The sequence below is a fragment of the Phyllopteryx taeniolatus genome, chromosome 1, assembly GCF_024500385.1.
Source record: "Phyllopteryx taeniolatus isolate TA_2022b chromosome 1, UOR_Ptae_1.2, whole genome shotgun sequence".
In the NCBI taxonomy this organism is placed as follows: domain Eukaryota; kingdom Metazoa; phylum Chordata; class Actinopteri; order Syngnathiformes; family Syngnathidae; genus Phyllopteryx; species Phyllopteryx taeniolatus.
This window is the reverse complement of record NC_084502.1, coordinates 1351577-1364883: the sequence shown is the minus strand read 5'-3', so window position 1 is coordinate 1364883 and position 13307 is coordinate 1351577. Positions and strand designations below refer to the sequence as shown.

The window sequence follows — 13307 nt, the reverse complement described above, 5'->3', positions numbered from 1 at the left end:
GACTCTTCCAGTCTCTCCAAAAAACAATTGTAATTGAACTAGGAAATGTATCGGTCCATTCGTGAATCAAACACCTTTGACCCAAAAGCCCAATGTCCCTCAATATTTGAGAGCGGTGTAGTCGGAAAAGAAAGAACATTCAATATTCACAACTTAACTTGGCGTCCAATAGCCTTCACATGAAACTGGTACTTATTTTTCAAAATTCATTAAAAATAAAATGCTGTACTGAATAATATAAATGGCACATTATAAAATCTAGTGCTGGTCACAATTCATTTAATGCATGTTTGTTGTTGTTTGCCAGGATGTAATACAAGGCATCGTTTTTTCCACAGTTAATCCTGTGTCTGTGTTCTTTAATGAAATTGAACAAAATGTTAAGTACACTAGAAAAATGCACAATTCTACAAAGTCAATGAACACAAAGCATACAGGATTTATAAAACGCTTTGTGAGTAACAAAATATGATCTACTACAGCCTCGGTTACGTGCAGTCTCTTTTGGGGGCTACAAAAATACAACTTGATACTTTGCATACATTTAAAATAGATTTATATAAAGTTGTTATAAGACAGCACGATCTTCACTCCACTTCAAAAAAAAATGGCACAGGTGTCACCAAATCTCTTTTCCAAACTATGACTCTACCTTTGGCTTGACACATTTTTAAATTATACTAGTATGTGTATATATCCATTTATAAGCAAATACATTAATGTTATAGCAAGCTTTACAAGCAAAATGGTCCCACGCCTATAACCCTCCAGGGACCCGACTGGCCACGATTGCTTTTGCTGTACAGTGATTGGTCCGGCGGCAATGCCTGATTGGCTCGCCAAAGGATTTTGGCATGGTTGCTCCGCCCACCAGCAGCACTTAAATGGACATAGTGCAAAGGATGAACTGCAAGAGAACAAGAGAATTTTATCAAATCAAGAACAGACCGAACACTGAAGCTGCATCCAACACAACAATTAAAAATATATATAATAAAAATATCAGATTATAAACTGGTCAAAACAACTGGTGAATGGCGAACAAGGTTTTGAAAACGGCTGGTAGTGAATGAGTTAAAGGGGACATATTATGGAAAATAGGCTTTTTATTATTTGTATACAAATAGTCGGCTCTCTGCAGTGACTGTCCATCATTCATCAAGTGTGAAGTTAAACAACCAAGTTATATTTTGATTATATTTACTTGAGAATATTTTGTTATCCGCCTATTACTGGAAATGTGTTGTGAGAAAGCCATTCTGCACTTTTGCATAATAACCACCATAAACAGTTTCGCAAAAAAAGGCTTTGGTGTGTTTGTTGTGTCGTTGTTCCACAAATACGCCAAGCGATCGATATTTCCTGACAGAAAAGCCCAAGCTTTCAAAGACTCACATTGCTAAAAGGTGAACCATTGATGTAATAACAACAAGATACTACATTTAAAAAAAAATCTATATAAATAAAATAGAACCCTCCTTTTGTTATGTTAAATTAAAATGTTTATTTGAAGTTAATTTTGATCATTTCAAACCTATTCCATCCATCCATCCATTTTCAACACCGCTTATCCTGGTTAGGGTCACCGTACAAATATAGTTGTACAAATGTAGTTGAGCTGGGCGGTAGCCGAAGGCGGGGACCTTGGCGATCCGATCCCCGGCTACAGAAGCTGGCTCTAGGGACGTGGAATGTCACCTTTCTGGCAGGGAAGGAGCCCGAGCTGGTGTGTGAGGTCGAGAAGTTCCGACTCGATATAGTCGGACTCACCTCCACACACACCTTGGGCTCTGGTACCAGTCCTCTCGAGAGGGGTTGGACTCTCTTCCACTCTGGAGTTGCCCATGGTGAGAGGCGCCGAGCAGGTGTGGGTATACTTATTGCCCCCCGGCTCGGCGCCTGTACGTTGGGGTTCACCCCGGTGGACGAGAGGGTAGCCTCCCTCCGCCTTCGGGTGGGGGGACGGGTCCTGACTGTTGTTTGTGCCTATGCACCAAACAGCAGTTAAGAGTACCCACCCTTTTTGGAGTCCTTGGAGGGGGTGCTGGAGAGCGCTCCCGCTGGGGACTCCATTGTTCTGTTGGGGGACTTCAATGCTCACGTGGGAAATGACAGTGAGACCTGGAAGGGCGTGATTGGGAGGAACGGCCCCACCGATCAGAACCCGAGCGGTGCTCTGCTATTGGACTTCTGTGCTCGTCACGGATTGTCCATAACGAACACCATGTTCAAGCATAAGGGTGTCCACACGTGCACTTGGCACCAGGACACCCTAGGTCGCAGTTCGATGATCGACTTTGTGGTCGTGTCATCGGACTTGCGGCCGGATGTCTTGGACACTCGGGTGAAGAGAGGGGCGGAGCTGTCAACTGATCACCACCTGGCGGTGAGTTGGCTCCGATGGTGGGGGAAGATGCCGGTCCGACGTGGCAGGCCCAAACGTATTGTGAGGGTCTGCTGGGAACGTCTGGCAGAATCCCCTGTCAGAAGGAGTTTCAACTCCCACCTCCGACAGAACTTTGCTCATGTTCCGGGGGAGGCGGGGGAGATAGAGTACGAGAGGACCATGTTCCGCGCCTCCATTGCTGAGGCGGCCGACCGGAGCTGTGGCCATAAAGTGGTCGGTGCCTGTCGTGGTGGCAATCCCCGAACCCGTTGGTGGACACCAACGGTGAGGGATGCCATCAAGCTGAAGAAGTCCTATTGGGCCTTTTTGGCCTGTGGGACTCCTGAGGCAGCTGATGGGTACCGGCTGGCCAAGCGGAATGCAGCTCTGGTGGTCGCTGAAGCAAAAACCCGGGCATGGGAGGAGTTCGGTGAGGCCATGGAGAAAGACTTCCGGACGGCTTCGAGGAAATTCTGGTCCACCATCCGACGTCTCAGGAGAGGAAAGCAGTGCAACACTGTGTATAGTAGTGGGGATGGGGCGCTGCTGACCTCGACTCGGGACGTTGTGAGTCGGTGGGGAGAATACTTCGAAGACCTCCTCAATTCCACCGACACGCCTTCCCATGGGGAAGCAGAGTGTGGGTTCTCTGAGGCGGGCTCTCCTATCTCTGGGTTTGAGGTCACCGAGGTAGTTAAAAAGCTCCTCGGTGGCAGGGCCCCGGGGGTGGATGAGATTCGCCCGGAGTTCCTAAAGGCTCTGGATGTTGTGGGGCTGTCCTGGTTGACACGCCTCTGCAACATCGCGTAGACATCGGGGACAGTGCCTCTGGATTGGCAGACTGGGGTGGTGGTCCCCCTTTTTAAGAAGGGGGACCGGAGGGTGTGTTCCAACTACAGGGGGATCACACTGCTCAGCCTCCCTGGTAAGGTCTATTCAGGGGTGCTGGAGAGGAGGGTCCGTCGGGAAGTCGAATCTCAGATTCAGGAGGAGCAGTGTGGTTTTCGTCCTGGCCGTGGAACAGTGGACCAGCTCTACACCCTCGGCAGGGTCCTCGAGGGTGCATGGGAGTTCGCCCAACCAGTCTACATGTGTTTTGTGGACTTGGAGAAGGCGTTCGACCGTGTCCCTCGGAGAGTCCTGTGGAGAGTGCTTCGGGAGTATGGGGTACCGAACCCCCTGATACGGGCTGTTCGGTCCCTGTACGACCGGAGTCAGAGTTTGGTCCGCATATCCGGCAGTAAGTCGGACTCGTTCCCGGTGAGGGTTGGACTCCGCCAAGGCTGCCCTTTGTCGCCGATTCTGTTCATAACTTTTATGGACAGAATTTGTAGGCGGAGCCGAGGCGTAGAGGGGGTCCGGTTTGGTGGCCTCTGTATTGCATCTCTGCTTTTTGCAGATGATGTGTTTCTGTTGGCTTCATCAAGCCGTGACCTCCAACTCTCATTGGAGCAGTTCGCAGCCGAGTGTGAAGCGGCTGGGATGAGAATCAGCACCTCCAAATCTGAGACCATGGTTCTCAGTCGGAAAAGGGTGGCATGCCTTCTCCAGGTCTGGGATGAGATCCTGCCCCAAGTGGAGGAATTCAAGTATCTTGGGGTCTTGTTCACGAGTGAGGTAAGAATGGAACGGGAGATCGACAGGCGGATCGGGGCAGCGTCTGCAGTGATGCGGACTTTGTATCGGTCTGTTGTGGTAAAGAAAGAGCTAAGCCGAAAGGCGAAGCTCTCAATTTACCGGTCGATCTTCGTTCCTACCCTCACCTATGGTCATGAGCTGTGGGTCGTGACCGAAAGAACAAGATCCCGGATACAAGCGGCCGAAATGAGTTTCCTCCGCAGGATGTCCGGGCTCTCCCTTAGAGATAGGGTGAGAAGGTCGGTCATCCGGGAGGATCTCAGAGTAGAGCCGCTGCTCCTCCGCATTGAGAGGAGCCAGATGAGGTGGCTGGGGCATCTGATTCGGATGCCTCCCGGACGCTTCCCTGGTGAGGTGTTCCGGGCATGTCCCACCGGGAGGAGACCCCGGGGACGAACCAGGACACGCTGGAGAGACTACATCCTTCGGCTGGCCTGGGAACGCCTCGGGATCCCCCCGGAAGAGCTGGATGAAGTGGCTGGGGAGAGGGAAGTCTGGGCATCCCTGCTGAAGCTACTGCCCCCGCGACCCGACCCGGATAAGCGGTAGAGAATGGATGGATGGGTCACCGTACAAATATAGTTAAAAGAAATCAAGCAATACAATAAAAATAACAGAGCATCAATAAAAATGGAAAAATTATTTGGGAAACGTTAAAATGTATAGGCAGTCGGGACACTTGGAACGTAGCTGTGGCCACTTCCTGGTTAGCTGCCATATGTTTTTGTGTTGGGATCAAAATGATACATACATGCATTTTATGTGTTGTGTTTTAACATTTCACATGACATACATTAAAGATCAGGGATAATAATTCATTTATTTATTTTTTTTATATATTTTTTTTCCCCCCCTAGGGATGGGAAAAGCGAGTTCCAATACCAGCTATCGGTATCGGGCCGATACCGGCCTGACTTCAAGCTATCGGGTACTGGTGAAGGCTGCCGACAACAGCCACCGATACTTTAAGTGTGTGTGGGGGATTTAAAAAAAAATAATGTTTTAAATAAATAAATAAATCTGACATTGATAAGTCCTCACCACCAATAGTTGGCGCTACCATGCAAGGATGTGACACATTGGCAAAACATCATGTGATTAAGGAAGAGAGAAAGGTCTTAGTTCAAAATTATCTGTTATTGTGTTAATTTAAATGTGATGTTATCAAAAGTACTAGTGGTATTAGTACTCGATACCATTGAGTACTCCAGAGTGAATACTCGTACTGTTATCAGTATGAAAAAAAGTGGTATCGAACATCCCTATCAAAAGGTAGCACGAATAGAACCCAAGTGATTTTGAAGACAGCGCACGTGCACATGTGGAAGGTACTGTGACTTACGTCATCATAGCCAAAATGTACAGAACCTTGCTGCATGGTATCTCTCCTCTTAAAATGATCTGCAATGGGAATATACATGCAAGTAAGTGCGAAGGCGGTCACAGAGCTACCATTGGCTCGTTCTCACGTAGCGCGCGTGCTACCTGTGAGTGCACGAAGCTTGACGCAGCAGGCCACGTAATCGTCAAAGTAGATGCGGCCGCTTTTGTTGTAGCGCTTGATGACTGCGTTCAGAGCCTGAGGACTGATGCGGTATCCTGGTTTAGTGGTTACAAAAAAAAAAAAAAAAAAAAGAAGAATGTTATATAGTGCTACCTCGACTTATAATAAGTTGAACTTGTTTTCCGCGATCTAGCGCTTAACTCAATGTATTCAGATATCAAATAAATGTTTCCCGTTGAAATGAACTTTAAATGTCATTGATATGTTCCAGCCCCACTACAATACAAATTTTACTTGAATTTAGTTTTTTTTTTAATTAAGACAAATAGCACTATACAATGGCACCCCGCATATTTGCAGTTCGGCATTTGCAAACTCACCTATCCTATATTCAATCATTCAAAACAAGTTAAAAACTTACCTTTTTCATTTTGCATTTAACTTTCATTTACCCCTCAACCAATTCACCTGTTTATTTTTGTCTGTTTTTGCTTGTTTGATGTGTTGTAAAACATCTGAGTTTTATGAAAAGCGCAGGGCAGGATTGATGCTTTACCTTGAAGGTTCACTGAACCAGTGAACAGCAAAAATCCAAAGTAACCGACGCCCACACAATAAGGTTTGTAATTGCGGCAAAGCCATTTCTTCTATCAGACAAAGCTACGGCCTAACAAAATGAAGCTCATACCCTCACTTCAACATAGATTCTCTGCATCAAGATACCACCAGATGGCACTGAAGTAATATTTTTCATTTTCTCATCTGTCTCTCACCCATTGAGCTGATTGCCTGGTTCATCTCATGGGGCTCAACAGTACCACTCCTGTCCCGGTCAAACATTGTGAAGTTCTGCTTCCAGCCGTTCAGCGCCACAAACAGCTCCTTGAACTCATTGAAGCCCATCTTACCTGTAAAGTCTCTCTGGTGATGGGGTGGTGAAGGCGCAACATTGCGTAAACATGTACAATGACCTTACCGCCGCGGTTACCCGCAGTGATGCGCAAAAGGATACATCGAGCATCGCGATCATGATTCTGCATGTCTCCAGGCTAAATGCTGCAACAAGAAGAAAACAATTTGTACAAAGAATCACAGCTTTGCATGGCCTAGCATAGAGAAGGCCACTCACGGCTGTAGGTTCCAGTGAAGCCAGATTGAGTTAAACACCTCTGCAGCTCCACTGCATCCACCTCACCGTCCTGTACACAAGTGTCAGACCTCATGTACTTGGGTCTGCTGGCCAGAAGACGCTGCAGATGCCAGTTTTGTTCCTTTCATACCTGGCCAGCAATGGCTGTGAAGTAACCCCACATTGGGTCATTGGCAGCTGGGGCCAGAGCACCATACGTGGCCTGATAGCCTCCTCCATAGGGGGAGTACCCACCACCCTGGGGCAGTGCACCTCCCATTGGGCCAAGCATTGGTCCACCCATGTGACCAAGTACGGGTCTCCCCATTGGTCCTCCAGGCATTCCTTGGGGCGGCATTGGGCTGCCATACTAAGAAAGGAAATAGACTCAAGGTCGGAAATTTCTTTGAAGAAAACATGAAGGGCCTGGCAAGACACATTTTATTTTAATGGGATTCAAATTAAACTGTCAAGCTTTTCAGAAAAGCATTATCATTAAACAAAACATAACCATAAAGAAATTAATGATGGCTTTGTTAAGTCATCCCTCGTATTCAAATAAATAAATAAAGCTTTCACAAATTCTGCCAGGGTATGTAAACTTATAAGCACAACTGAACATATATGCAGTCATACATACCCCTGTCATATTGGAATGAAAGTGTAGGCTCCACCTTTTTTATAACCTCGAGGTGGCAGCATATTAGAATGAATGTGTACAGCTTTTTCATAACCTCTAGATGGCGGCATAAATTTATAATGGCGGCACTATTGACAATTCTTGGGGGGGGGGCGGCATTACGGTAAAATGTGAAACAGTGCATGCCACCTTTGTAATTTACAATGTGAGAGCTTTTCATCATTTTAATTATTTTACTGAACTGGAAAGGGCAGCACGGTTAGCACGTTTGTCTCACAGTTCTGAGGACTGGGGTTCAATCCCCGGCGCCACCTGTGTGGAGTTTGCATGTTCTCCCCGTGCCTGCGTGGCTTTTCTCCGGGCTCTCCGGTTTCCTCCCACATCCCAAAAACATGCGTGTTAGGTTAATTGACAACTCTAAATCGCCCGTAGGTGTGAATGTGAGTGCGAACGGTTGTTTGTTTTTATGTTCAGGGTGTACCCCGCCTCCTGCCCGATGATAGCTGGGATAGGCTCCAGCACGCCTGCGACCCTCGTGAGGAAACGCGGCTCAGAAAATGGATGGATGGATGGATTCCAAGCCATTCATATTTTTGTTATTTCAATGTTTAAGTAACCATTTTAAGATTTGACAGTTTAGTTACAGACTTTCCCCAAGAAGTGCCATGCTTCTCTTTAATAAATGTGGGAATGAAATTGCATTGAAATATACAAAACAGTGAAATTTATCTTGCCGGGCCGGGAGCTCAGCACCCCTAAACTTCTGATCCTAAAATCGCCCAGCTGCCTACTGTACTTCCAAACGAGCGGAAAATCCGCCAGGCTACTTCCTATTCGGTCGCTTAGCAACCAGCGCCAAATACGGGCAAGTTTTCGCCGACATAACTAACAACCCTTTATTTCTCAGTGACTGTTTTTCTCAATGTCTTTATGTCTCCAAAGTGTTCTCTGTCAATTGCCTGTCTGTTGTCGTACTAAAGCGGCTTCAACTACCGGAAACAAATTCCTTGGGTGTTTTTTGAACCTACTTGGCAAATAAAGACGATTCTGATTCTGATCTCTGCGCCGTCCTTGCGCTCGACTCCGCGGTGTGCGTCGGACAAACTTAAAGTGAGTGTAAGCACACTACTTATGTTTTATTGGATCTGGGATTTGTCATGTAGTATAGTTCTTCACCAGCATAGAAATGAAATACTGAACGGGTGTAACCATTTTAGTTAAATGTTCATGATTTTTTTTTTCCCAACCCGGAAGTCATTTATCTCTCTGACATACACACAAAATACGACGAATAAACATATTGAGGCCGTTTAATGTACTCACCCCACCGTATCCCGGGTAAGCCATCTGTGTAACTGAAAAAGAAAATTAGCACAAGTTGAAAAGTGGTCAGTCGTGCATAACACAAGTGACACCCTTTTCTACTTCCGGTAAGTACTTGCCAGACGCTAGCGGAAGTAGAAGCCAATGTGTGACGTAATGAAACTAATTTGTTTTGGTTGTTGGAAATAAAGATTGAAAAACAACAACAACAAAAAAAGAATCCTTCTCGATTCGACACCGCATAAACAGCCAACTTGTACATCGACGCCGAGAGATTGTAGAGCGACTTTATCCTGTTTCGGGTTCTAACCATAGAGAAATTCCATGGATGCCTCATTGAGCGGGTTGGCCCGTTGCTGCAATACGCGTGCGTCCGCCATATTGGATGTGGCAAGTCACCAATAAACGAATTCAAAATACACTGAACGTCACGGTGGACGACTGGTTAACACGTCTCCCTCACAGTTCTGAGGACCCGCGTTTTCCCCGTGCCTGCGTGGGTTTCCTCCCTCATACCAGTAACATGCATTGTAGGTTAATTGAAGACTCTAAATTGCCCGTAGGTGTGAATGTGAGTGTGAATGGTCGTTTGTTTATATGGTGGTCGGTGTACTCTGCGTCTCGCCCAAAGATAGCTGGTTTAGGCCTCAGCACGCGAGCCTAGTGAGGATAAGCGTATGGAAAATGGATGGATGAACAACGCGACAGCATACAAATTTAATAGCTTTATTTTTTTCTTTCTTTATTTCACCCACACAAACACACATAATGTTGATTTATGTTTTCATGAGGGAGGGGTGAGTACTGATAAAGGGTATCAGTATCGGGTCGATACCTGCATTAGGACTGGTACTTGTGAAGGCTGTCAACAATGATGGCAAATTTCATTTTCTACTTGAACTAGTTCAAAGTTCAGTTCACCATTCCAAAAATGAACTGGTTCAGTTCATAGTTCATTCCATTTCCCCACTGTTGCCACCCATTCAGTCCGCACTAGTAGCCAGCTGCAGCTTTCACCCTACAATCTCAAAAACATGAGGAAAAACGTCTCGCTTGAGCTTGTGCTTTTATTGTATTTGAGCATTTGGTCTTTTTTAAAATGAGGAATTCAAACAAAAGCAGGACTTTTGTCGTTAATGTGCAAAGAAAAACACGCAACACAGTTTTGACAGGAATCGGAATCGGAATGTTGTGTGAATCGACCCCAGTCGGCTCTTGATTCAGTCACACGGTTGTTTCATTGTGAAACAAAAACAATATCGTTAAGTGGAGTCACAGCGAAGGAAACAAAAAGAAAAAGCCTGATCCACTTTTTAAACAGTTTACTTTTACACTGACACTAAATGTGTTCAAAATGTCATCTCTAAGCGATTTGGTTTCGTGGCATGTAAATGGAAAGGTTGTAGGCTACTCCTCAAACAAGACATGCTGCATTAGGGAAGATTTGTTTGCAGAGGATGTACGCCGTGAGTGGAACAAGTGATGAAAATGGTGTTTATTCCCCATAAATGTACAGCTTTTCTATTTGTTAAGCTTTCAACGGGCTTTTACTGTTTACTGTGACTAATCATCGCCTCACACCTTCCGGCATGACGGAAATAACGTGCGCTCTTGCGTATCCGCTGAGGAAAGACGCTGTTCTCACAAACGTGTGGTTTGTATTCAATATTTGTTTCATTCAGAACTTTTGTCATGTAAATACAGTGGATAAAAAAAAAGTCTACACCCCCCTGTTCCAACGGCAGGTTTTTTTGTGAAATAAAGCATTTCAAAAAAAATTAAGTTTTTCCCCTTCAGAGAGCAGTCTCATCTTGTGTTCCATAGCGTAGCGTGTTGGTAAGACAGTAGCCAGGCTCTAAAAAAATGAAGTATATCTCAGTTTCATTGTTTCCATTGCACTTGTGCTTTTATTGTATTTGAGCATAAACTTGCATCTTTTGCAAGTAACTGTGCTCCCGATCTCATTTTTGGTCAAATATCTCCACACGCTTGTCGCATAGTACAGCCATACGCCATCCTGCGACAAGTGTTATGACAGTTTGGTGATACGAGTGCTGTGATATCAATAACGTTCTCGTTATCTCCAAACATCCTGGTGACGAGGATGCCCTCATTCCTCACCCCCAGTCCCGTCCATGTATCGATATTTTAAGACGGGCGGTAATCGGAATAGCCGAAGCGTGTGAGGCTAACCGCTATTGTGATTCACCGTCAGCTTATTTTTGTACTCTCAGACACGCTCGGATGGATGAAGACCGTGTGACCTCGTTGGCTCGACCTTTTGCTGCTCCCTCCACAGAAGATTAAAGCCAGCGACGATTGGCTGATTGGAAGACGAGATGCCTAAACACGATTAGCGATTAGTCGACTTTAAGCGTTAAACATTGAGGCGGCGCAGTAGAGTCAACAAAGTGGTCGACTAATTGGTTTAAACCCTACTTTAGGCTGGTGCGTTAGAAAACTAAATTACACAAGCACAACTTACAATTAATTAAGGGTTTCAAAGATTGTTGTTGTTAAGTCAGAGCATGAGGGCTCCTTTTGCAGCGAAGTTTTTGTTCATCTGACACTTTGGGGCCACAGAGATCTCGATATTCGTACTCCAAATTGTCAACCCGCAGCTGCACCACAATGACTTTCATGGAAGTGAGCTGAGGCCTACGTCACCGACATTCCAGCAGGTAGAAAGGTTGGCGATCCCGCAGTGCACATCGTGTCTGAGCGCTCCGGTACTTGGCAGACGGCGGAGTCCGGTACGGGTTGGAATTTTGAGAGAGTGGGACGACCGGCCGCACTGACTCAGCATCCACAAAGAAGCGTTCCAGCGGGTCTCACTCCCACCTCCCCAACTGTCAGTTACGGTCAGGAAATTCAATGGCTTCCTTGCCGGCTATGAAGTTAATACTGTACTAGCAAGTGTGACCAACCAGTACTATGACAGTGAAAATGAGTTCACACAGCACATGAGTACGACTTCGGTTACTCACTGGCCACTTTTGTAACGAAACGACCTTCTGTAGCTTAATAAACTTTTGACTTTGGGTTGGCAGCACAACACATGTGGGCATGTTAGCAGGATGCAACCATTCGCACTCACGTTCACACCTACGGACAAATGAGAGTTTTCAAGCCACCCATTACCATGTCAGAATTTGATACGGTCCACCAAATAAACTGTAGAGAAAACGACGCAGCAGCTGAAATCATCAACAAGCTGTTTTGACTCAATACCATCTGATTTTTTCAAAACTATTGCGAAGTCTGTGCTAGCTGATTTGCAGCAAATAAGCAATTGCTTAATTCAGTGAGGCGAGCTTCCTAAAACTCTTAAAGTAGCTGCCATGAAGCCTCTTCTGAAAAATAGAATTGCTGAAGGCTTCCATGTTAGCAAGCAATAGAACCATCTCAAACCTCCCCTTCATAGCCATGATTGCCGAGAAAGTTATTTTTAATCAACTCACTCATTTCTTGATTTTTTTTAATTGACTTTTTGACCTTTCAATTAGGTTTCCGAACTCATCACAGTAAGGAATCAGCTCTTATCAAATTGCTAAATGATATAAGGTTGAACACTGACTCGGGAAAGGTGTCAATTCTGGTCTTGTGGGTCTTCTGACTGGACTCCCCAAAAAGAGCATTAAACAGCTGCAGCTCATTCAGAATGCTGCAGCTCTGGTCCTGACCAGCGCAAAGAGGTCAGATTACATACAGTATTACTCCATTTCTAAAGTCTCTACACAGGCTCCCAGTCAGCTTTAAAATTGATTTTACATTTCTGCTACTGGTCTATGAATCACTAAATGGTTTAAGTCCTGAATATATGCAAGAAATGCTAATGGTATATAAAGCCGGTAGGGCTCTGAGAGCGACAGACTCGGGTCAAATAGCGGAGCACAGAGTCCAAAGCAAACATGGTGAAGCAGCATTTAGCTATTATGCTGCACACAAATGGAAGAAGTTGCCAGCAGAAGTGATGTTAGCCCCAAGTGTGAATGTTCATAAATCCAGGTTAAAAAGTCTTCTTTTTTTTTCATGCTTTTTAGAGCATTTCCACTTTGAAGTGATCTTTCCTGCACTGTACGCAGTTTCAATTGTATTTTTATTTTTTTTCTTTGTTTGAAATGCTTTTAATCGTGTAACGCACATTGAGTCACCTTGTGTATGGAATGCGCTAAACTGTATATGTTTCCTTTGCTTTGCTTTGCTTCAGTCAACCAACCATTCACGTTTTTGGAATGTGGGGTGGAAACGGGAGTATCTGGAGAAAACCCATGCAGGCACAGGGAGAACATGCAAACACCACACACGTGAGGCCAGATTTGAACCCTGGACTTCAGAACTGTGAGGCAAATGTGCTAACCAGTCATCCACCGTGCTGCCTGTACATAGTAAAATATACTTCTTTAAAACATGCTGGGAAAAGTGAACGTTTTCTGCACTACGGCTGTTTTCTACTGACTATATTGGCAATTATTATCTATAACAACATTAGAAATACTCAGTAATATGTAATATAATATACATTGTAGAGTATATGATTATATTATTATGTACTGTGTTTTAAAAAAAAAATTTTATTCAAAATTTTCTCACGCACTTGTTCACAAAAAGGTGAACCTCGCTCCATCTTTGCTGGTGAGCAATTGAGGGAAGCTCCTTTTCTACCTAATCATGGCGCCCACCTGTT

General features: G+C 45.1%; 1 protein-coding gene across 1 annotated transcript; it reads right to left on the bottom strand.

Moving 5' to 3' along the window:
- Positions 1–262: 262 nt before the first annotated feature.
- On the bottom strand, positions 263–8780 carry LOC133483677 (sorcin-like). Its single transcript, XM_061785238.1, has 8 exons — positions 8621–8780; positions 6809–7027; positions 6658–6727; positions 6541–6584; positions 6302–6449; positions 5510–5623; positions 5367–5425; positions 263–907 (listed from the first exon to the last, which is right to left on the bottom strand). Exons 1-8 carry the CDS (start codon positions 8642–8644, stop codon positions 881–883), a joined length of 705 nt encoding a protein of 234 aa, XP_061641222.1. The 5' UTR covers positions 8645–8780; the 3' UTR covers positions 263–880.
- Positions 8781–13307: the final 4527 nt, after the last annotated feature.

Excerpts from the sequence above, each read along its gene's own strand:
- LOC133483677 (XM_061785238.1), bottom strand. The coding sequence starts at position 8,644 with ATGGCTTACCCGGGATACGGTGGG. Across the intron at positions 7,028-8,620 it reads CTTACCCGGGATACGGTGGG|TATGGCAGCCCAATGCCGCC; the intron begins GTGAGTACATTA and ends TTCCTTTCTTAG. Across the intron at positions 5,624-6,301 it reads CCAGGCAATCAGCTCAATGG|GATACCGCATCAGTCCTCAG; the intron begins GTGAGAGACAGA and ends CCACTAAACCAG.